At 36.1% G+C, this 24621-nt stretch overlaps 1 protein-coding gene across 1 annotated transcript in view; it reads left to right on the top strand.

Moving 5' to 3' along the window:
* The window catches only part of LOC150084448 (ATP-dependent RNA helicase DDX54), a 366530-nt gene that overhangs the window by 73048 nt on the left and 268861 nt on the right, over positions 1-24621 (top strand). The window contains exon 4 of the mRNA XM_090376237.1: positions 1606-1794. Within this exon, the coding sequence (XP_090232363.1) occupies positions 1606-1794 (189 nt within the window). The remainder of the gene's footprint in view (positions 1-1605; positions 1795-24621) is intronic.

Genomic DNA, 24621 nt, shown 5'->3' with positions numbered 1-24621 from the left:
ACTTCGGGAGGGTTTCAATCTCCCGTGGGATTCTATTTCTACTCCTGGCCGATAACACCCATTGTCTGTTTATCGAGTGAGCATCAATACAAATGCCGTTACGGCAAAGTACTTTTACTGGTAAATTTCATCGAACTTTTGCGTGCTTCTCGTGCAGGCTTTCTTTACCTTTGGCGAACAAACAAATAATAAACTTTCTGAAATCAACTCATAATCCAAACAATGGCTTTTAAGCCTAAGAAGAAATAAAGGAAGAAACCATTAGAAACCAGATTGCACATTGGCCATATGCACCTCATTCATAGTTACCTACATGCAAATGATAATCATCCCTTCCACAATGCAGAAGGTGTCAATGCATATTCACAGTAAAGCATGCAATCATAGAATGTCAGTTATATCTAAGAAAGCAGCAAATTGATTTATCCTTGTAGCTTTATAAGAGCAGTCAGTTAATATCATATGTTCCCTGTGTTCTAAAACAGGGATTGGCAACCTTTTTTGAGTGAAGAGCCATTTTTGATCTAATTAAAAAAAAAAGAGAGAATCCAAAGAGCTGCACCTCAGCTCAATCTGAGGGGGGGGGGTTAAGAAATGGAATAAAGTGGGAAGGTGTTTTATTAAAAAAATATATATATTTTGAAATATTATTTATTAATACCGAAGAAAACCTAACAAACATCCAATTAGGTATGAATTAATGTGATTTTTGCTGCTGAACTTTTTGAGCGAGTCTCTCAACATGAGGCAAGTATGCTGTAATTTATCTTTAAACACATTGAAAGACTCATTGTTCAGACAGTTTCTTGATTTATTTTTAATATAGTTATGTTCGAAAATATTTGCATGCAGAAATACGTCAAACCAAAAACTGAGAGAAGTCCAAATGCACATATTTTCAAAATTATATACTTTTCCAGTTAACTACTCCATGCATCGAACACAATTTGATGAATTGTAAGATCAAGGATTTTGATAGTAAATTTTACTTTTACTATCTATTGCCTTCCATTTGTGTAGAATTGCAAGGGCCTTTCCAAATCCACAATTTCAGTTTTAAGGCATTTTAGTCTTGCACTCCACATGTCCTTGATTTTTAAGTCCTCTAACCCCATTTCAAATTGTGCTTCACGTGGGCTAAAATTTAAAGAGCCGCGGGTTGCGTCTACCCATGATCTAGAAGATCAACAGAATATTGATGCTTTTTTGTTTTTCTGAAAATGATTAATAAATATCTTATCTGACCCCAAGTGCCTTGTGAAACAGAGTAAGGGATAAGACTTCCATCAGTACATTATAGCCTCAGTTGCTGATGCACCAACAATAATATAAGTGAGAGATCCTGATATTGTTTTTTATGCCACCAGTTATAACATAATCAGTGATGCAAATTGAGACTCAAGACCACACTGAATGTATACTAAAATTCACACTGACATAATTCTAATAGAATTTTTACATTTAATTTATTTTTGTTTCATTGGTAACCAGCACTTGCTTAGGGGTTAAGAAATTAGACTGTTATTTTATATGAAATAGCATTCCAAGAATAACTATTCTGCAGATGTTATTGCAATGAAATGGTGATATTATGTTGTATTTCAGGCTATCCCACTAATTTTGGAAGGCAAAGATGTTGTTGCTATGGCACGGACTGGAAGTGGCAAGACTGCAGCATTTCTTGTGCCCCTATTTGACAAACTTAAAATACGGTCCTCCACAACAGGTGCTCGAGCTCTTATCTTATCACCAACTCGTGAACTTGCTCTTCAGACATTAAAGTTTGCTAAAGAGGTAATTCTATATTGGCATTATGTTGTTATTACATATGTGCATGTATTGTTTGGATAAGGTGTTTTGAAGAACCTAAAACAGCAATTTCAAATCTTAGCAGAAATTTTAAGTGTAATAATTAGTAGTGAACTGTACATTAGTGGAATTAACTGATTATTACCCCATCATTATTATCTTTGTTACACTGTCATGCTATGCCAGTTTCTCAGTCATATAAGCAACTAATCTTAGTGATCAAGAGATATTGTTGGAAATGTTGATACTAGTGATATTAAGAATAGGCAATGTGGCAATTTACTTATGGTATAGAGCAGCATTTCCCAAACTTTTTTAGTCACGGAACACTTTTCATCTCACAATATATTTACAGAACACAAGTTTAGCAGGAGCCAAAGGACTGTTTGCTAATATTTTTTTACATACAAAGGGTACTAGGAAAGTTTTGCAATACAGCTTTGTTTATTTAATTTTTTCAAAGTAATTTCCTCTACATTCAATACACCTCTCCATCCTCCGAAACCAATCTTTAAACCAGTTCTGCCAAGTTTCACTAGGGAGTAAAGCACACTCGTTGTCCCAAGCCCTTAAAAGGTCCTCATCACTGGAAAACTGCCTCCCTTTTAGCTTCATTTTCACATGCGGGAACAGTGCAAAGTCGCAGGGAGCAAGGTCTGGACTGTAGGGAGGGTGCTCGAGAAGTTTCAGTCCTGTTGTGGTCAAATATTCGGTGCAGGCTTTGGCGCGGTGAGCTGGAGCATTATCGTGATGGAGGTACCAGGTGTCCATTCTTGACTTTGGCCGCAGGTTCTTCATAGATCCAATGACTTTAGGCAGGCATTGTTCAGTATACCACTTAGCTGTGCATGTCCAAAACGACACTTTCCACAATTCCACTCGATTTGAAAAATACAGCTATCATTTTCTTCTTTACAGATCAGGATTTTCTGACAATTATGGGTGTGTCGTCATCATCATCAAAGACCCAAACTTTGTTTTGAGCCTTGGTCGGCAGATCGTAATAGTACAGCCAAGTCTCATCACCTGTCACGATGTTCACATACCGAGATTGTCCCTTATCAAACTTTTTTAACATCTCCCGGCGCCAAGTCACACGTCGTGTCATCTGCTCTTCAGTCAGTTGATGCAGCACCCAGAGAGAACAAAGTTTCTTCACGTGCAAATGATCTTGCAGAATCGAACGAATTGCTGGTGCATTTAGGCCCAAAGTATCCTCTATCTGTTGGTAGGTCACTCGCCTGTTTTCGTCAAGCATTTTCCTCACAGCAGTAACGTTTTCCTCCGTAACTGACGTTCGTGGCCTTCCCGGCCTCTCAGAATCCTCCAGAGTGAAATTTCCCCTTTGGAATTCTCTATACCACCTGAATATCGTTGTACGATGTGGACAATCATCATCTAGTGCAAGAGTCATTTCTTCTAAGCACTGGTCTATGGTTAAACCACGCACGAAATTATACCGCAAAACTGTCCTTATCTCATTTCGTGACCACGATGCCATCGCAAGCACTTTACACTCTCACTACTAATGAATAACTGAGCCCATCAACTTGGCGTGGCGGCTACTATGCACGTATGAACATGTCTCAACATGCAGCAACAAGCAGCTTCCTGTGATTCATTGTTGCGTCATATTGCAAAACTTTCCTAGTACCCATTGTATGATGCACTGTGCATCAGGAGCATCTTTATTTCCAACACATGTAAAGCCGAAATTTAAATAACAGTCATCATACTTTCGTTTTGGTCTTTTATTACTTGGTTTCTATTTTTTCACTTCAGATTTTTGGGGAACAAAAGTCTGTGATTGTTCATCCTCACTTTGAAGTGTGACAATATTGAGTTCGATTTCATCGACTACAGCTGCAATACTAGAAGTACTTGCTTCTCGTTTAAAAGTTCCTTTTTTCAACCACAAACCCATGGTCATTTATTTTAATACAGAGAGCATCAATTATCTGGAATAATTGTCAGACCTCTTCCTGATAGCCAAAATTTCCGGATAATCAAACGTAAAGTAAGGTTATATTTATTTAATCTTACCTTACATTTGAGATTTGCTGAATTTTCACCTTTTCTAATTCTGTTAATAATTTCCGTTTTTTAATGCAATGTTAAAACTATGCGTTTTCTTTTTGTTCACATTTTACTGTAAAAAATTGAGAAAAATAATAAATCGCACAGTTTCGGGGCGATATTATTCTTACTGAATCTGGAGCTAGCTAAACTAATCTGAAATTCACTTGTGGTTTCCAAGAAAACCCAGTACAACAGGCCCTCATTATAACGCGGTTTGCTTTACGCTGATTAATTATAATGCTGTTCTTATATTATAACCTGCATCTGACTATAACACTGTCACAAATCACTATAATGCTCTCTTACAGATTGCATTTTCGGCATATTTAACGAAATCGTTTCATTTGATGGAGTTGATAGCTTGAAAATGAAAGCAAAACAGCATTAAAATGTTTCCCATGCCCAATTGAGAAATTTTCCCATGCTCAGTGAAATTTTCTCGCATAATTTAATTGTAGTACAGTGACTTGTTATGTAGTTCTGAGATCAAAATGATCAATTATATTGCTTATTTGCGTTATATGCATTTATCTGAAGGCTAGTCAACATTACAGTCTAATACTTTAGCAGTACAGTATTAGACATCATGCGCAATGGACAGTTTACTCAAACATTGTATCATAATTAATGCAACCAACGCAGTTACATTTTCGAAGAGTTAGTAATAATGGCGGATAAGAATGAAAAAGCAACAACATCTGGATGCAGTACGAAGACTACAAATGTAAGAAAAAGACTGAATTTGAAAATGAAATTAGACATTTTGAAGCAAATCAATTCCGGTCAACGACAAGTGGATGTGTGCTGTAATTTAGGACTGGCAAGTTTAAATGTAAGAACAATTATAAAAATAAAGAATTAATTTTATCAGTGGGAAAGACAGCTGTTCCACTGCAAGCAACTAGGGCTAGGCCGGCTATTAGGATTGAAATGGAAAGACTTTTAACTAATTTTATTGAAGATAATATCCAATGCAGAATTGAGTTAAGTTAAATATTATAAAAAAAAAAAAAAGAGAGAGAGAGTGAGAGATTAGCCTATATAATGATCTGAAGAAAACTCACCTAAAAAAAAAAAAAAAATGTGTAACCATTTAAAACTAGTAAGGGCTGGTTGAATAGATTTAAAATCCAGGGAGAAGCTGCGAGTGCAGATCAAGGAGCCGAAACTTTCAAAAAAGAACTTGTTAAAATTATTGAAAAGAGGTATTATGTGTTATACTTCCCAACAAGTTTTTAACATAGATGAAGCAAGACTTTTTTGGAAACGAATGCCTAAAAGAAGTTTCATATTGAAAGAATAAAAAAACATGCCAGGTTTCAAAACGGTGAAGGATCGGTTTACTTTATTGTTGGGTGGTAATGCTGCTGGGAATTAAAACCCCTTTTAGTTTACCAGGAAGAGGGCCAAAGTACAACCCAAAATCGACACATTTCTCATGATTAAATTCATCAATTAAATTAAATCAAATGAGATCAATTAAATTCATGATTTTAATTGGAATTTTAAGTTTAATTTTGATACGTAAGTAGTTACCACATAATTATATATGTATGTAATGCAGAATATTTTATATGTACAAATATTTGAATATTAAATATTTTCACCGACATTTGTGCATCTTTTCACTACCGTTTATTACGAAATATCCTACGGCACTGACCACAACTTACAAATACATATGTTACCTTATGGGAATGCGGCACTCACTTAGCGCTCTGCCTCCTCCGTAGCCAGGTGGGAAGGAGTAGCAGTGCGTAGCACACGCTTCTTGATTAGACTGTGGTTCGAGCCCATCACCACCAAATACGGAAAGGTCAGGGAATGACCACCATATATCCCGGAGCAATATGGCCTTAGTTGCTAATGATCCTAAAAATCAAATAACAAACAAACAAACTTAGCGCTCTGTTTTTCCGGAATGAATAATCAGCGTTAAGTAGGGGTCACCTGTGCTCTGTAATATTTTTCTACAGCATATTTTTGAAGGACACAGAATTATAGAAGTCACGACCATAAAACAATAGAAACAATTCAGAGTTTTCGCTTTATTGGGCTTTTTATTTGTACAATCTGTTACAAACAGGTAGTAAACTCAATCTTTTGCTTATTAGATTTGCAAATTCAATTTGCAAACGTGATCACAATAACCAGTGCATGCTGCCATCAGCCATTTTCAATGCACTGCAGGATGAAGGCCTCTCCAGCAACTTTCCACTTCCTTCTGTTTTGTGCAATGGCCATCCATTTACTACCCACAAACTCATTAATTTCATCTGTCCATCTCCGCTGTTGTCTTCCAGGTTTTCTTCTAGCTCCTCTTGGGTACCATTCTGTTATTTTCTTAGTCCATCTGTCACCATGTCTTTGAGCTATGTGTCCTGCCCAAGACCATTTTAGTTCTTTAGTTTTGATAAGAATGTCCTTTACTTGAGTTTGCTGCCTGATCCATCTGTTTTTCTTCTTATCTAACCATCTGATTCCCAATATAATTTGTTCCATTCTTCACTGTGTAGTTTCAGCTTCTCTCCATTCATTTGGCGAGTGCCCAAGTTTCACTTCCATAAGTTGTGGTGGGGAGTATACATTGGTTCATTATTTTACGTTTCAGACAAATTGGGATATTGCTCCTCAGTATGTGACTATATTTCTTGAATGCTATCCATCAAAAATTTATTCTTCTCTTGACTTTCATCCATTTATCATTATTACAGCTAATGACTTGTCCCAGATAAGTATATGACTCCACCTTTTCAATTACTGCTCCTTCAATCATTATATCCCTTTCTGTGGCATACTTGTTCATCATTACTTTTGTTTTAGCCATATTCATCTGTAGTCCCAAATCCTTACTAACTCTGCATAACTGATGAAGATTTTTCTCTAATTATTTGGGATCGTTGCTTATGACCACAATGTCATCTGCAAATCATAAATCATAAACAACTTCCGAGATATTGTCTCATTGTTGAATTCCTTTCTCAATTTTAAATTTACTACTGTCTTTATCTAATCTAATAAAGGAGGTAGCATTCTCATATATTTTCTTCAAAATCATAATATGTGGGGTATCTATACCTTGTCTTTCTAGTCACTGCCATGGAGTCAAATGCCTTTTCATAATTCACAAATTCCAGGCATAATGGTGTTTTATATTCATTTGCTTTCTCCATTAGCTGTGACATTACGTGAAGGTGATTCACAGTTGAGAATCCTGTCTTAAAGCCAGCTTGCTCTTTTGGTTGATTCTCATCAAGTATTCTTTCTAAGCTGTTAGTAATGACCCTTGTCAACATCTTGTAGATGTGGGATAACAAGCTAATTGGTCTATAATTTCCAATTTCTGATTTATCTCCTTTCTTATGCAGCAAAACTATGATTGCATTATTTCACTGCTTAGGCGTCATACCTTTTCTAACGCACTTTGTGAAGAGCCTTGCCAGTTTTTGCGTTATGTCTCTTCCTCCCAATTTTAACAACTCTACAATAACTTCATCTTCACCTGGGGCTTTCTGATTCTTCATTTTCTTCAATGCATACTCTACCTCATCAGGATAGATAATTGTTATGTCCTATGTGTTGCTAATTTGTGATCCATCTTCCCGACTGCTGGCATCATTCCCTTGCTCCTTGTATAACTCTTTATAGTAGTCTTCTGCTATTTGAATTATGCCTTCTCTGCTATTTATAAGTACACCATTGCTATTCTTCAGTTTCAGTATCATTTGTCTTTCTGTATTGCTGCTCATGGCTGCTGATTTAAATCTTTTGTTTTCCCTTAATGCTTGTTCTACTTTTCTTGTGTTAAATCTTATGTCCTCTCTGGGTCTCTTTCTAATGGCTTTGCATAACTCAGTATACTCAGTTTTCTCCCTGTCAGTGTTTTTCTTGCTCTTCATTTGTCATCTTCGGTTCATCATGACAAGTGTTTCTTGACTAATTTTTTCTTCTTTGGATTTCTTTTTACCTCTAGACTTCTCAGGCTTTATCAATTTCAGAAAGTTGTAATATTCCTCGTCATTATCTTGGTCCTGAGCAATCTGCAGAAGCTCAAACTTGTTCTTAAGTTCCAGTACACACTGCTTTTTCTCCTTTTCTGTTATCTCAAAGACCTTCGTATTATTTACTCTAGTCAGTTTTTTTCCTTTCTTTTCTTGCATCTATATCAAGTGTGCATCTTACCATTCTGTGATCACTTCCAACATTTACCTTGTTTAGGACAGTAACATCATTCATGATATATCTTTTGTTAGTGAGGATGAAGTTGATTTCATTAGTTGCTAATCCATTTGGGCTTTTCCATGTCCACTTTCTGTTCACCCTTTTCTTGAAAAAAGTGTTAATTACTGACATTCCTCGAGATTCTGCAAATTCCACAAATCTTTCACCTCTTTCATTTCTTTCACCAATTCCAAAATTTCCTATAGTTCCCCTTTCTGCACTGTTTTGTCTCTTTCCAACCTTAGCATTGAAGTCCTCATAATGATAGTGTAGTGAATTTTCTGTTCATCTAGAAGTCTCTCAATTTTGGTGTACATTTCTTCAACCTCTTCATCATCATGGCTCAATGTTGGTGCATAAATCATTATAACCTTTAGCTTATACCTCTTAGATATCTTGAGTAGTAGTCTTGACACCCTTGGTGATGTACTTTTGAATTCCAAAATGTTGTTTCTTATATCTTTATGGACCAGAAAGCCAACTCCACCTTCACTCCTTTCCATTGTTGTATAGCAGATTTCCACTTGATAAACTTGTGATTCATTTCTTCTTGTTTCAGCCAAACCGATGATATTCCAATTCACATTTTCTAATTCCTTTTCCAGCTCTAATATCCTGTCTTCACCGATGAGCATCCTTACGTTATTGCATGCCAAGTTCAGTTTCTGTGCATGGCAGCCTGGTTGTATCCAGAGATTCTTAGCACCCTCTGCTTCCACTCTGATCCTCTCGCTGCTGTAAGAGGGGGAGTGAAAGCCACTGGGGACTGAGGGCCATTTGTTTCTTCTTACTGTCATGTGCTGGAGGGTTTGGTCTTTTCTTCTTCACGCTGACCAGGCGTCTTGAAGAGAACCACTCTACATGTTCGTTGCCACCTAAGTGACGTAACAGGGCTTACCATCGAGAAGGTGTGTATAAGTGGATTTTAGGGAGGCAGGCCAACTGGACTTCTCCTAAATCTTCTGAAATAGAAAGATATTGGATCCATCAGTGTTTTAGACTGAGTGTCTGATAATACAGAGATTGACTGTTCCCCCTCTAAACAATAGTGCTTACTGTACTATTGGGTTAATCAAAAAAAAAAAGAAGAAAGATCAGCCTTTCAAATTATCCTGGATAACCGATGTCCTATTGTAATAGTATTTCGAAATACTAATAATTATCAAAAAAAAATTTATACAAGGAGGTGAATTTAGTTATGATATCGGTTTGTTTCCCCCTCCTTCAATCCGTGTACACCAGGTTAAATCACATGCAAATGGCATATTAAATCACTGCACTGCTACTTTTCCGTAGATGTCATTACCTGTATGCAAAAGCCCACCAAAATAAAGTATTCCGAAGTCTATTTGATTATTAGTCTATGCCAGTGTATTAATAACCAAAAAAAAAATTAGTGGTAAGTATTGTAATGATACTAAAGTGGTGTATGTTACAAATATGCAAAATTTATTTATTTTATTTCTTTAATCGTTAATTACGATTTTTGACGAAACACTTGGTCACATCTTACGGAACACTAGTGTTCCGCTGAACACAATTTGGGAAACGCTGGTATAAAGAACACTTGGTGGGGGATTTGTGGGTTATAATTAAAATTGAAAGTGTTTGATGGAACTTTTTTCAGACATGATATGAAAGAGTATATGATAAGTCTTGTCAATCACTTTGTCCCTGTAGAGATGGTGAAAAACTCATGGGGTAGAATTTTCTGTTGTTAAGAGGAGACACTGCTTTGAAAAGAATAGAATATGCGTCAATAGAAGGGGTAGAAGAAAATTTGCTGATGCTATTGAGTAGTACTAGATAGATTGGAAAACTGCTTGCTTGTGATGGGGCACAAATGCTAATAGTTTAATAGTAACTCTAAGCAGAGGCAAAATTGATTCTTCTGCTGCTGCTTCTACTGGGACATGCAGCGATAGCTTGGAAAATAAGATGTGTGGATTACAAGGTCTGCTGGGAATCCTCATGGACCAAGCAAATCTATTCTGGGTTACAAAGAGTAAAAACAGGCATATATGTGTAATTGTACATTAATACTAGGGGTATGGTAAATAAATTCAATGAATTTGAAGTATTACTTAAGTCATCAAATGTGTAAATTGTTGGAATATTAGAAATGTGGTGCCACTTAGACCTAAGGAATTTGAATACAGTAGGTAGGAAGTATATGTAGTTTGTTACAGCAGTTTCTAATCTGGCTCATGTCTCTGTGTTAAGGGCCTCTGCAAAGTCAGTCATGTATGTTGTGTTGCTTAGTGATATGTTGTTCAACTTGCCTTTTAGCAGCTGGCCCGTGAAAGTCACTTTGAAATCTCTTGATTGGCTCCTGTCCCTGCCAAGAGGGGAAGGTAGATGAGTATACTAAATAAAAATAAATAGAATATAAAAATAACATAAGATGCGACATGAAAGGAAAGATTTGGATAGGAAAGGTAAATTGGGGGATAGAAATTGATCATCTGGGGATTGCTGTGTTATGGGATGAGAGAGAGGAGGCATCATCTTCTATCAGGGCGAGTGTTGGAGAAGGCACCATGCTCTATACATGCTGTTTAACAGTCACTGCCATGAGCTTTGGCAGATGTTTCAGGACCAAGATATCGACGAGGAATACAACAACTTTCTGAAAGCAATAAAGCCTGAGAAACCTATAGGTAAAAAGAAATCCAAAGAAGAAAAAATTAGTCAAAAACCACTTGTGATAAATGGAAGAAGACAAATGGAGGGCAAGATTAAAACTGACAAGGACAAAATTGAGAATACTGAGTTATGAAAAGCCATTAGAAAGAGAATCAGAGAGGATAAGATTTAACACAAGAAAAGTAGAAAAAGCATTGAGGGAAAACAAAGGACTTAAATCAGCAGACATGAGCAGTAATACAGAAAGATAAATGATACTAAAACTGAAGAATAGCAATGGTGTACTTATAAATAGCAGAGAAGGCATAATTCAAATAGCAGAAGACTACTATAAAGAATTATATAAAGAGCAAGGGAATGATGCCAACAGTGGGGAAGATGGATCACAAATTAGCAACACATATGACATAACCATTATCCTTTCTGATGAGGTAGAGCATGCATTGAAGAAAATGAAGAATTAGAAAGCCCCATGTGAAGATGAAGTTACTGTAGAGTTGTTACAATTGGGAGGAAGAGACATGACACAGAAACTGGCAAGACTCCAAATATACATTAGGAAAAGCGTGACGCCTAAGTAGTGGAAAAATGTAATAATAATTTTGCTGCATAAGAAAGGAGATAAATCAGAAATTGGAAATTATAGACCAATTAGCTTGTTATCCCACATCTACAAGTTATTCACAAGGGTTGATTAGAAAGAAGATTTGATGAGAATCAACTGAAAGAGCAAGCTGGCTTTAGGATGGGATTCTCAACTATGGATCACATTCACATAATATCGCAGTTAATGGAGATAGCAAATGAATATAAAACACCATTATTGAGAAACGAGTTCAACAAGGAGACACAATATCTCCGAAGTTGTTTACTGCTTCCCTTGAGAAAACTTTCAGAAGATTGGACTGGTCGCAGAAAGGAGTCAGTGTGAATGGAGAGTACCTAAACCATTTACGATTTGCTGGTGACATTGTGATCGTAAGCCATGATCCCAAAGAATTAGAGGAAAATCTTAAATCAGTTAACCAGAGTTAGTAAGGATTTTGGACTAAAAATGAATATTGCTAAAACAAAAGTAATGATGAAGCAGTATGTCACAGAAAGGGATATAATCACTGAAGGAGCAATAATTGAAAAGATGGATTCATATACTTATCTGGGACAAGTCAGCTGTAATAATGATAAATGGCTGGAAGTCAAGAGAAGAATAAATTTTGGATGGATAACATTCAGGAAATGCTATCCATGACTTATGGAAGTGAAATTTCCATTAGTCATGGTGACTGTTGGATAAGAAGAGAAACACATGTATCAGGCAGCAAACTCAAGTAAAGGACATTCTTATCAAAACTAAAGAACTGAAATGGACTTGGTGGTACACATAGCTCGAAGATATGATGACAGATGGACTAAGAAAATAACAAAACAGTACCTAAGATGAGCTAAAAGAAAACCTGGAAGACAACAACGGAGATCAGATGAAATTCACAAGTTTGTGGGTAATAGATGGCTATTGCACAAAAATAGAAGGAACTGGAAAGTTGCTGCTGGAGAGGCTTTCATCCTGCAGCGGATTGAAAATGGCTGATGATGATGCCATGATAAGTAGTGTAGTACTGCTCATTATATGCCATCTGGATCACTGGGTCGAGCTCGTCTACATCATTGGGACCGTGCCACATTCTGGAAAGGCTGAAATTAGTCCAGTGGCTAGAGCTTAAACATATATGTCCCCCTAACCACATCCGGGGTGGGAGCCAGGAGTGATCTGACCCAAGCAGGAGAGAGTAGTTAACATGAATAGCATTGGATGTTATCTATTGTTATTATTTTATATATTTTTAAAAAGTTTTTTTATTTCATTTTTTTTTTTGTAGGCGGCAGGTTACTTCTTAGTAAGGTTAGTTTTTTTTTTAAAATTAAAGTGTTACCATGCATAAAAGGGGTGAGGCACAAGGTTACTTCCATATAAGGTTAGCATAGGATATGGGTTTGTGGTGTTTTGGCTAGTCAATGTTAAAGTAGATTTCCAGTGTTTGTACTAAGAAGTAGGATGTTAATAGATGGTGAGAAGGCATTTGTGGAAGAATAAATAATAGATGTTGCCTGTATTCCGGAGTCCTACACACATTGGGGTAGGGTTCAAGAATATCCAAGAAGTTAAAAATCATTGAAGCCTATGTGGAAACCACATGGACTGCAATAGTCATCAGAAATACCAAACTTACAGCTATAAAAGCCAATAGTTTTTGTACATTACTATTTGCTTGTGTCCATATGGTTTCTCCTCGTGGATCCTTCTATGTCATCTCATATTGTAGGTTGGGTGAAGATTTTGCACCTTCAATCCAATACTTAACAACAGCACTAAACTTACTACCAGCTTGCAAAATCCTTGCACCAATGAATGCAAATTGCGGATCACCTTTATGGCATAGCCACACATCTAGCAAAGTAGGCACAAATATTGGGCAGCAGATGGAGGACTTTATTACCACAACCTCTTTTAAGATTCTGAACTAGCTACAGCTACCAACATACAGTAGTACGTTGCATCAGAGTGTGATTGACAACTTTTGGCAACCATGAAAATCATCAGGTGATACAGAAGTCTAGGTAGATATAAGTTAGTCTGTAATCAAGTCACAAAGGAGATCAGACAAGCTAAGGAAGATTATGAGAAGTCTCTAGCAAAGACTTATATTAATATACTGCTTATATTAACAGTAGAAGGAAGGGGTTGAATCACATTGGGCCACTCGATGACTATGGGTTATCTGTTGATGACCCTGCTCATGTTGCGGACAAATTGAATAGGTATTTTGCATCTACATTCAAACATGAGGAATTCTTTAGGGAAGGGAATGCTAGAAGTTTATCAAACTCTAATGAGGAGCTAAATGACTTTGTTATAACTGAAAGGAAAGTGGAAGAGAAATTGTTAAAGATGGAAATGAAAAAGGCACCTGGGGTGGATGGAATCTATCCAGTTATATTAAGGGAGACAGCAAAGGAGGTAAGCAAGTCCTTAGCCATAATTATGAAAACATCCTTGGATTCAGGGGAGGTCCCTAAGGACTGGAGATGTGCAAAGTATCCCCCAATTCATAAAGGGGGATCAAATGGTGATGTGAGTAATTACAGACTGTTAGTTTAACGTCTGTTCCAGGGAAAATAAAGGAATCAGTGGTTAAAGAAGTAATGCAGGATCACCTGGACAAGCATGCAATTATGCTGCAATCACAGTATGGATATGTTAGGGGGCAGTCTTATCTAACCAATCTGAATAGGTTACTATAATGCAGTGACCAAGGAACTGGATGCAAAAAAACACCACATGTATACCCTGTATGCACGAAAGATGTTTTATGTGAAAACATCTTTGACAAAAATCAGAACCATTTTAAAATCGAATAGCTAGAATTGAAGTCATGGACGATGTAACATTTTATGCTCACTCCTGCTATATTTACTCTACCAAATTAACATGTGGAGGAGGTTAGTGAAATCCAAGCCAATAGCCTAAGTTATCCGTTTGAATGTAGCCATTTTTTCAATATTATGATTGCAGCAATACAAGGATTTGTATTGTTGCAGTCCACATTTTTGTTATAATTCATGGTGAGGTGCTACTATAGATGTTTTCACATCAGTAATTTTCTGAGTAGTGAAAGGGACTGAATGCCACACTGCTATAGCCTTTGTATTCAACAATGCTGAATCAAAAGCAAAGCGTTATCGAGAGTATCAAGAAAGCCAACCTAACAAAATAAAGATGGAGGTAGCAGTGAGTATGCAATAATGACAAAGACTATAGAGATTGCTAAAAGACAAACAAAAAATCAAGTATTGGATTTAGTAGTGCCTTCAACCATCAATGCCGTTCCATCTAACAATGATGTACCCGAAGTGAATATTAATTAAGTACAACAGAACATTTCTCCATTTGTGGAGCAGATAAAGTTTAAATGATCAAGCTCCTTTTCTTTATACCTACTACTATTTTGCATTAGAATGCGCATCGAGAGTTTGAAAGGATATTTATAAAAAATGATTTCTGTTCTGTATGCTACATTTGTGATCGTCTATGGTTCGAAAACGACACAAAGAAACCAACTGCTAAAGATACACCATTGATATGCATTGCATTTCTTGATGTTGACGTCGACTGGATCCTTGTGTGTAATAGCTGCAGAGGATCACTTAAGAACTAGACCATTCTAGTGCTAAGTTGAACAGTTTTGTATACCTAGAAATTCCACTGCATTTGCCAAAGTTGGATTTAGTGACAGAGAGGCTTATTTCTCCTCACTTACCATTCATGCAAATAAGGTGCCTGAGACAAGCATACGGACAATACAGCATTCTGGGCCAAGTGAGCAATGTGCCTGTTTCAGTCAATGCGATGGTCCATTGCTTGCCAAGGGAAATTGACTGAAAGGCACATTGATCACTTGGCCCAGAATGCTGTATTGTCCGTATGCATGTCTCAGGCACCTTATTCGTGCATATAAAACTCAAGAAAATATACAAGTCCAGGTATTTGATCTGGTTAGTAAGAAAGCGAGTGGTTAAAGCATGGCTTCAATATTTGGTCGACACGCTGTTGTCAGTTGTATCAAATTATGATCGATCAGTCATTCTTCAATTCATCAGTCAATTTTCATGACTTTAGCTGTTAGCCAAAAGTAATTTGGCTAATGACGACATAAGCGAAGCAGTTCCGATTGAGGAAAGTCTCATTGCCCAACAGCAAACGTTGTTGGGGAGTGACGAAAAATAGAAACTGATGTACCACAGAGCTTACCGTTTAATGAGCATGCAGAGGAACTGTCCTTTCCCATCATTTATCTCGGACAATTCAGAATTTTCAGAGAGCATTTACAAGCGACTCTGTTCATGATGGCAATGAGCGAGCTTAGATGATATGACTGATGCCACCCAGATCATCTCCTTTACGGAGCAATGAAGATAATGGGATTGAGAATCTCTTTGATGGTGGCAAGTTCAGCCGAAAGAATTGTTTTCGATACAGCTGTATCGAAAACAATTTGGCCTTCCTAAGGACAATTCCAAAGTCGACCTACGACTGGGCTCAATATATATGCACATACACAAAGCTGTGTGTGTATAAAACAGATACACAAAAAAATAAGGGTGTGCACATGTAGAATGCAGGTAGCACTTATCAGAATCCAGCAGTTGAAGCTTCTGACTGGCTGTGAACACATAGGAGGCAGTTGACCAGTGCAACTTATCGGTATGTGAAGGGATAAGTTTTGCACTGGTAGTAGTAGTAGTAGTAGTAGTGGCACATGATGCAAGAAAGCAAGTGTAGAAGCTTATGCAGCATCAGCCAAAAAAAAAAAAAAAAAAAAATCACACCATTCCCTCCAAATGCCTGTCCAGTTCCTCCTTACATTTATTTAACCTATCAACTTCTACAACGACAGATGGAAGTTTGTTCCAGCAATTAACCACCCGCTGGCTAAAGGCAAATTTCCGCACATCTATTCTACATCTGTCCTTTCTTAATTTGAACTTATGTCCCCGTAGGTTGGTAATCTGAACAAGTGGAAGGATCCCATCAGAATTCAGCGTGCTCAACCCATTCAAGGCCTTATAGAACTCAATCAGATCACCGCGCAGGTGCCTAGTCTCCAGCCACTGCAATTTGCAGAACTTAAGCCTCTCTTGGTAAGAGAATCCCTTCATTCCCCTCACCAATCGTGTTGCTCTTCTCTGTACACGCTCAAGCAAATCTACATCCTTCCTAAAATGAGGCCTCCAGACCTGTACGCAGTACTCAAGGCGTGGCCTGACCATTGCCTTATACAGAGGGACAATCACCTCCTTTTCCCTGCTAGCAAAATTCCTATATATCATTGACAAAACCCCATGACCCGCCCTAGCAGCCTGTCTGCACTGCTCAGAAAACTTCATATCTGACTGTACAATTACTCCCAGGTCTTTTTCATTTTCTACCACCTTAAGTGTAGTACCACACAGTTGGTACGTTTATCTGGGGTTACTTCTACCCATATGCAGTACTTTGCATTTGTCAAGGTTGAACTTCAGTTGCCACTTCTTAGCCCATCTGCCCAAATTATCTAGATCCTGTTGCAGTAGCACACTGCCATTACTGTCATTAACAACCCTGCCAACCTTTGTGTCATCTGCAAACTTCGACATTAAGCCTGATATACCTTCATCAATATCATTGATAAATACACAAAACAACGGTGGACCCAACACCGAACCCTGTGGGACTCCACTAATAACATTAGTCCACGAAGAGCAGCACCCATTGATTACCACCCTCTGTCTTCTCCCACTTAACCATCCTTTTATCCATTGTAGCAACTTACCCTTAATACCATTCTGCTCCAATTTGTACAGTAGTCTTCCATGCGCAACAGTGTCAAAAGCTTTCCTGAAATCCAAGTATATGATATCAAAATTATTTTTTGCATCCAGTTCCTTTGTGACCACATCATAATAACCAATCAAATTTGTCAGACAAGACTTTCCCTTAACAAACCCATGTTGTGTTTGAATTATTGCTGCAGTCTTGTCTAGATGATCCTGCAATGCATCTTTAACCAGCGACTCCATTATTTTACCCGGAACAGAAGTTAAACTAACTGGTCTGTAATTACTCGTGTCACCCTTCGATCCACCTTTGTGAATTGGGGACACATTTGCACATCTCCAGTCCGTGGGAACCTCCCCTGAGTCCAAGGATGCTCTCATAATTATGGCTAAGGGTTTGCTTAGTTGCTTTGCCGCCTCCTTTAAAATAACTGGATAGATCCCATCCACCCCAGGTGCCTTTCTTATGTTTAACTTCAACAATTTCTCCTCCACTTTGCTCTCAGTTATTACAAAATCATTAAGCACACTGCTACAATTTGATAACCTTCCATTTTCAAATTGTAATAATTCCTCACGTGTGAATGTAGATGCAAAATACTCATTCAGTTTGTTTGCTATCTGAGCAGGATCATCGTTCACTACCGTTCACCCAACTCTGAAGACATGGGTGAACGGTAGTTTAATGATTGGGTGGACATAGTTGTTGTTATTTGGTTTTTAGGAGCATTAGCAACTAAGGCCATATTGCTCCGAGTGGACATAGTAATCTACAAGTTACTACAGCTTTGACAGATGAAGAAATTGCCCAGTCTGTTACTGATAATTTTGTCGAGGAGGAGGAGGAGGAAAATGAAGATGAATTCAAATGAATTCCAGTTACAAAACAGCAAACTCGTGAAGCTATAGCCATCCTGAGGAAACTGTTGGAAGAAACTGGTGCAACTGATTGTGAATATAGGCTGTTATATAATATTGAAAAATCTATAAATAGACTTTGTAGAGATAATTTAAAGCAATCAAAAACAATTGACTATTTTAAATTAATCATATTACAATGCGTTATGTTTAATATGACACTTTGTTTTGTACGCAAGTATAAATTTATTTTTATTTTGCTAACCCGTGGATAATATTCTTCCGATTTTCACGTATCATTTAACTGGTAATAAACCTTTGATAATAGAGTGTAAATTTGTGCTTTATATATTTATCTTTACAGCCTTAGGATAATATTTGTTGATTTTGACTTATTAGAATTGCTGTTTATTTGAATCAAAATTCAATTTGCAAACGTGGTCACTATAACTGACGTTTATTCTAGTTGCATTCACTGCCAACAATTCTTTTCTTAATTTAACTTGACTTAATTATTACATATATTCAAAAATTTGATGAACAAAAAATACTAATACTTATTCATTGTGAAGGAGCATTCGTTGTATGACATTGCTATATTGCCCTGTCAAAACACTGATGTGCTTTGACAAGGCAATTCCACAATAATGTAGGTTATGTGTATTTAAACAATCAAATATTTTACTTGCATTCAGTTTTATTTGTAAGCTAGTGGAGGCTAATTCCATCTTCATATTTACTGATCATTTTATTATAACTGTTTTTGAGTTAAAATCAGTTTGAGGTAAAACCTGGAAAAAAAAGAAAGAAAAAAAAATCAATACCCTAACTGCATGTTTTCCGAAATCAGTTCCTCGATGCAACAAATACTTGTGCCCATGACAGTGATCAGCTGAATACCAGCATGCCGTTGATTTGGTGACTGCTTAGTATCCTGAAAATGTTTTCCCCAGTTGTGTGTGTGCATGCGCGCGCGCACACGCACACGCGCACACACACACACACACACACGAAATAGGGTTTCTTGGGTACACTGTGCATAACTTACATAGAATTTTAGTGGGTTTCAAAATCTCTTTCATTGGAAAGTTGATAGTACATTGTTCTATATTCAGAGGAATATTTGATACCATCTCACATTGTTTCTCTTGTGTAACTATTGGAAGACAGTCATGTGGCAAAAAGCAATAGTAGTGTTGATGCAGCCTGTCATGACAACAGTTTCTTGGTGAGTTGCAGCAGCATTGCTCTGCTAATCCTAATCCTACATAGCAGTGCTAATGTATATTAGGATTAGCGTAGTCATTATGCTTACATATGATGCATACCAGCACACAAAGATTAAATATTACCTAAAATTCACATTTATATTTTAGCTACTTGATCTACTGTTTTAAATCATGATAATAGTGACAATTGATTTGTGCTCAAATAATAAATACACTGGTCTGCATAGATTTTGATGTTTTAATATTTGTGGTGCTTCTAGGTGTACTTTCATTAATTCTAAAAGTCCAAACTACATACAGCTTTTTTTACAAACAATAAGAATTATCTTAGATATATTCCATGTATACATACTACTACTTCCTTTGTGATTAATGGGTATAGATGTTATGATCTGCAAATCAGGTAGCTTATAAATCTGCAAATATTTATAACCTTTCCGATATTTCCTTTTGCAGTTTTTTGTTTTATAGTGCAGTTGAGCTAACTAGTATCTGCTTCTGACATGATTTTCATATTCTGTCTTTGATAGTGTCAATTCATGGTTGTGTGAACAATCCAAATATATTTTGTCACATTTGCAACAATTACATTGTGGTGAAACAGAGGCAGGATATTAGATCATTTGTGAAAAATGTATATGCAGCTTATTTTGGAATTAAATTAGGTGACGAAGATAAAAGTTAGGCCCACCATGAAGTGTGCCATATATGTGTGGAGGACTTGCAGTTGTGGAAGTGTTGTAAACAGAGAGCCATGACAGTTGCCATTTCTATTTGGTCTGTAATTATAGCAAGTTATAACGCGAAGAACAAGCATGGCATTGTGTACCCAAAAAACATTACTTCAGATTTAAGGCCAATAACCTATGGACCTGAACTACTGGTACCACCTCCACCAGTTGTCCTTGATATTTTGCCACCAGATACCAAATATGACATTTTTGATCTAGAGGATGATATAAACTATTGTTAAGAAGAAATTCACAACTCTGGTCCACAGCTATTTACACAAAGTGAACTCAACAACCTCGTGAGAGATTTAAATTTACCCAAAGGGTCTAAGAGCTTTTAGGGTCAAGACTGAAATCAGAGAATCTTTTAGCCCTGTGAACAGTCTTTTTATGGCTATAAACATTGTAGGAAAAGGGGAAAAAAATGGGTTCCCCCATTTTTACAGAGAAGGTTCAATGATATATTGCAACAACATTCCTGAACTTTTTTTGGAATTTTCTAACAATCAACAGAGTGGAGCCTATTTATTGACTCATTGAAGTAAAGTCTCAAAGGGCTTAACAAGGGGTTCATAATTTTCTTTCATAATGGAATCAAGCATACATCCATTCTTGTAACTCATTCAGCACACTTAAAAGAAAAACCATGAAAGTGTTTAGCTTCTTTTGGAAAAAATTTAATACAAGGATCATGGTTAGCTAGTGTATGAAGATTTTAGTTATTCTTCTGCTGTTCAACAAAAAACTTGGTTATTGCACAAAAATGCCTTGTCTTCTGTGTGAGTGAGATAATTGAGCAAGAAGTGGACATATGTAAACAAAATATTTTTGAAGCTAAATGCACAAGGCATAATAAGTTATGGGTTGAAATTACTATATAATATCAGTGTAAATACACCATAGTTTGCCCATAAATTTAACTACATAAGTAGTGTAACGGCATTGTTTGATTTTATTTCATGTTGTGGCTACCTTCACGAGATACTGGGTATTGCACTACTTCAAACAAACAATGCTTCTATAATAGAGGGGATAACAGTGGTCTCCTCTACTATAGAAGAGTTATTTATTTGAAGTAGTGCAATACCTGGTATCTCACTGTGAAGCACTCCTCTTCATGATGCACTCCTGATGCACAGTGTGTGGTATGTAATAAAATATTATTAAACAGTTCTTTGGCTCCACCTAAACTTGTGTTTCATAAGTGTTCTGTAAATATATTGTGACATGAAAAGTGTTCCTTGACTAAAAAAAGTTTGGGAAATGCTGGTCTAGTATTTGATCATTAAAGAGATTCAAACTGATGGTGTTAAATGTTTTGATCAATTTACAAGCTTGAAAAATTTTGTAGAAATAAAAAGTGAAAACAAACAATTCAATCAACTGCTAACCCGCGAAAATGGACCAAATTTTTCAAAATTGGAAAAGGCCCAGAGCATTACACAGAATACATAAAACTCCGCACTATGCAAATATAGAAAGGGTATTTTCATTAATAAAGTGTACAAAATACTATAAAAAACATATTTTTACAATACAACTTTAAAGAAATGTCTTACTCTAATTTCTATCCCTACTTGTATTCTAACCTAACACTGTTAAAACAAACAATTTCATTGTAAAATATAAGTGGTCACAGAAATAACAAGTTTCAATTTTAATAAAAAAGTGTGTTACCTTTAGTGATTATTAATATATTTTTTGATCTTACTGTCAGATACAACATTTTACAAATTTAGAAGTGCTGAATATCATCATGCATGGCTTTGTAATATTATACTGATTATTAAAAACTGGTTTATTAGAGCATCATCTTTTTTCTACTGATATCGAAAAAATATGATGCTCTCTACTGATATCCTCTTTTTTTACCCTCATTCTCAGAAATGTCCTCTTTTTTGTGATTTCGATTATGGCAACCCTAGTTTACATTAAACCTCATTTAGCATTTATAGTGACAAAGCTTAAGCAGAGAGAATTAAACCTGGAATTTAAATAGAAAATTATACAAGAGGATGGATATAGGATGGAACAAAGTAAAATGGACAATGCAAAAGAATGCATCCTTTTACCTACTTTGTCTATGACATGGAAAAATCAGAAAACAACTTGAAGTGCATGACAGTAAGCAGCATCAAAAAATGGAAAACAAAAGTATGATGCAAAACATGAGCTTGAAACAAAACGTTTGAGTAGTGCCAATAAATGCATGCATCTGATTTGCCAATATCAAGTCCAATTTTGTGTGAAAAAGCTAATTCTCTACTTCAGCAATGAAATTAGCAACTTCAAATGCAGCAGTGGCCAACTGCAAAAATTTAAGAATGGAAATAACATTTTGCAAAATGTTTGTGGTGAATCCAGATCAGTTGCTGACAAAGAAAAGGCTGCAGTCTAATTGTGTTCCATACAGCCCATTCTTGAAAAATGAGGTAAAGGATATATATAATCTTGATGAGAGGGTGTATTTTATAATTTGCTGCCAAAAGAAACATTTTGTTCAGGGACAGTTTTGTAATGGTGGAAAACTAAGTAAACAAAGAATCACTACTCTGTCATGCTACAAAGATGACAGTACAAAACTTAGCCCACTTGGGGTTGATAAATTTTCCAAGCCAAGATTTTTTAAAGGAGTTAACCAACTTCTATGTAATCATGAGGCCAATCAAAGTGTTTGGCTTATGGTCAAAATTTTTCAGTCTTAGATATCAAGAGTGAAAAGAAGAAGAATGGCTTAAGAAAAAGGGAATATTTTGATTGTTCTTGATTGTTTGACAGCACATTCTGCTGAGACACTTAAGTTGGTGAATATATGGCTGTTGTTTTTACCCCCCAATACCATCAGTTTGTGCAGCCACTGGATCAAGGCATTAACTTATAACCTCAAGAGAGCACAGAGCCCACCTGATAAGGTACTTGATCCACAACATAAAACTGAAACAATACATCAAGTGTAATAATCAATTTCAAGAAGAGTGGCTTTGGAGAGGATATTATCTAAAAACAGTCCAGAAATCAAGTGTGATATTATAAGTCTTATAATATAAGACTTATAAATATCACACTTGTCTTATAATGCATTTTATAATGTCTTATACTTGTCTTATAATGCATATTATAAGACAAAAACTGTGCAAACAAAATTAGATTCTTTCTTTAACCCTATATTAGGCACATGATATTGATGAAACTCCAACAAAATTTCAGAAATTTGTGCTTCATCTATTCTATCCACACAGCTGAAACTCATAACAGCCACTCTTGAAAAATGTTTTCTTTTATTTCTCCACTGAAAATTTCAGCAATTATCACACAATTATTTCTTTTAATTATCACACAATTAGGAAAAATTCATGATTAAGTCAAACCTAATTATATGTACATGCTTATCAACTTTTGTCATACAGTTATTAATAGCAAGCTGGTTAACTACTGCTATGCACTTTCCTCCAGTCGGTAATACTCTCTGGATTTGTGAAACTAGTGTATCATCTGAAATCAAACTGTTGACATGCACAATTCACATTTCACGCAGTGAGCGGTACACTGTTAGTGACATGCTGATGTCTAATTGCAGCGTTTGTTGAAGTGCACAGTTTTTAAATTTGCATTCTGCTCACTGACAGGTTTAAAAGGAGTTTTAATTAAAAAATTGAAAATTTCGTCGTGTTTTTGATTAATTAGTGTATTAATTTGTGTTTTACAGGTAGATTAAATAGGCTTATTGGAGTTCGGAGCTTATCACTACTCACTACTCCTACAGCTATCGTAGTGGTGTTTTTTTGGAGGGAATATTGTAGCATAACCAGTAGCTCAGAAAAATAGTAAGGTTTAAATTGTAATAAATAAGTATTTGGAAGGGTTTAATCACCTTTTGGGCATATATCTGTTGTATTTTTTTGATTAGTTAACATATTAATTTGTCTTTTACAAATAGATTAAATAGACTTAGTAGCATTCATTGGCATATTTTTTTAAAATTTAGCTAGTGACTTAGTAAGTTACAACTAGCTACTCTTACTGCTATTATATTGATGTTTTGGCTGGAATATTGTAGCACAGTATAGTAGCACAGTATAAGTATAGTAGAGTTTTAATTGTAATAAATAAGTATTTTGAAGTTTTTAATCACTTTTTGGACATATATTTTTGTATTTAGCTAAGGATATAACTAATTTAGCATTAGGATCATTACAGTATATCGTAACTTGATAACGTATATCTCGAATTTGATAGCTAAGGTATAATGTAAAACTATATAGCAGAATATGCATTACTGCATTAGCTTAGTATAGTATTGTATAGTCAAGTATAGTAAATTAATCAATTAAATTTATTAACCTTATTAATTTTCATTGTTAATTAATTAAATCTTATTTAAACAGAAATCATGCTCCAGACTAGAGCAGCAAAACAATTTGCACTAAGTAGCAGAAGTGTTGTGGCTTGGGAGAGGTGAACCAAAGGGGACGATTCTCCAACACATCATAGCCTAAAGAAATGTCCAACATGTGAAATGTTTGCAGACTTTTCTGGGATGGGACATAATGTTGCCAAGGAGGATGTTTTTGTGTGCGTTCGATGTAAGCAGTGTGAAGAAGTTAAGCACCAACTCGGGGTTGTTATGGGCCTTTATGAGAGCTTGAAGGACTTAAATTTTTTTTTTTTTTTTTTTT

Source organism: Mastigoproctus giganteus, chromosome 6 (genome assembly GCF_048544385.1).
Source record: "Mastigoproctus giganteus isolate SK-2022 chromosome 6, ASM4854438v1, whole genome shotgun sequence".
Taxonomy (NCBI): Eukaryota; Metazoa; Arthropoda; class Arachnida; order Uropygi; family Thelyphonidae; genus Mastigoproctus; species Mastigoproctus giganteus.
Note: the sequence above shows the minus strand (reverse complement) of the source record. Positions and strands in the feature narration are given on the sequence as shown.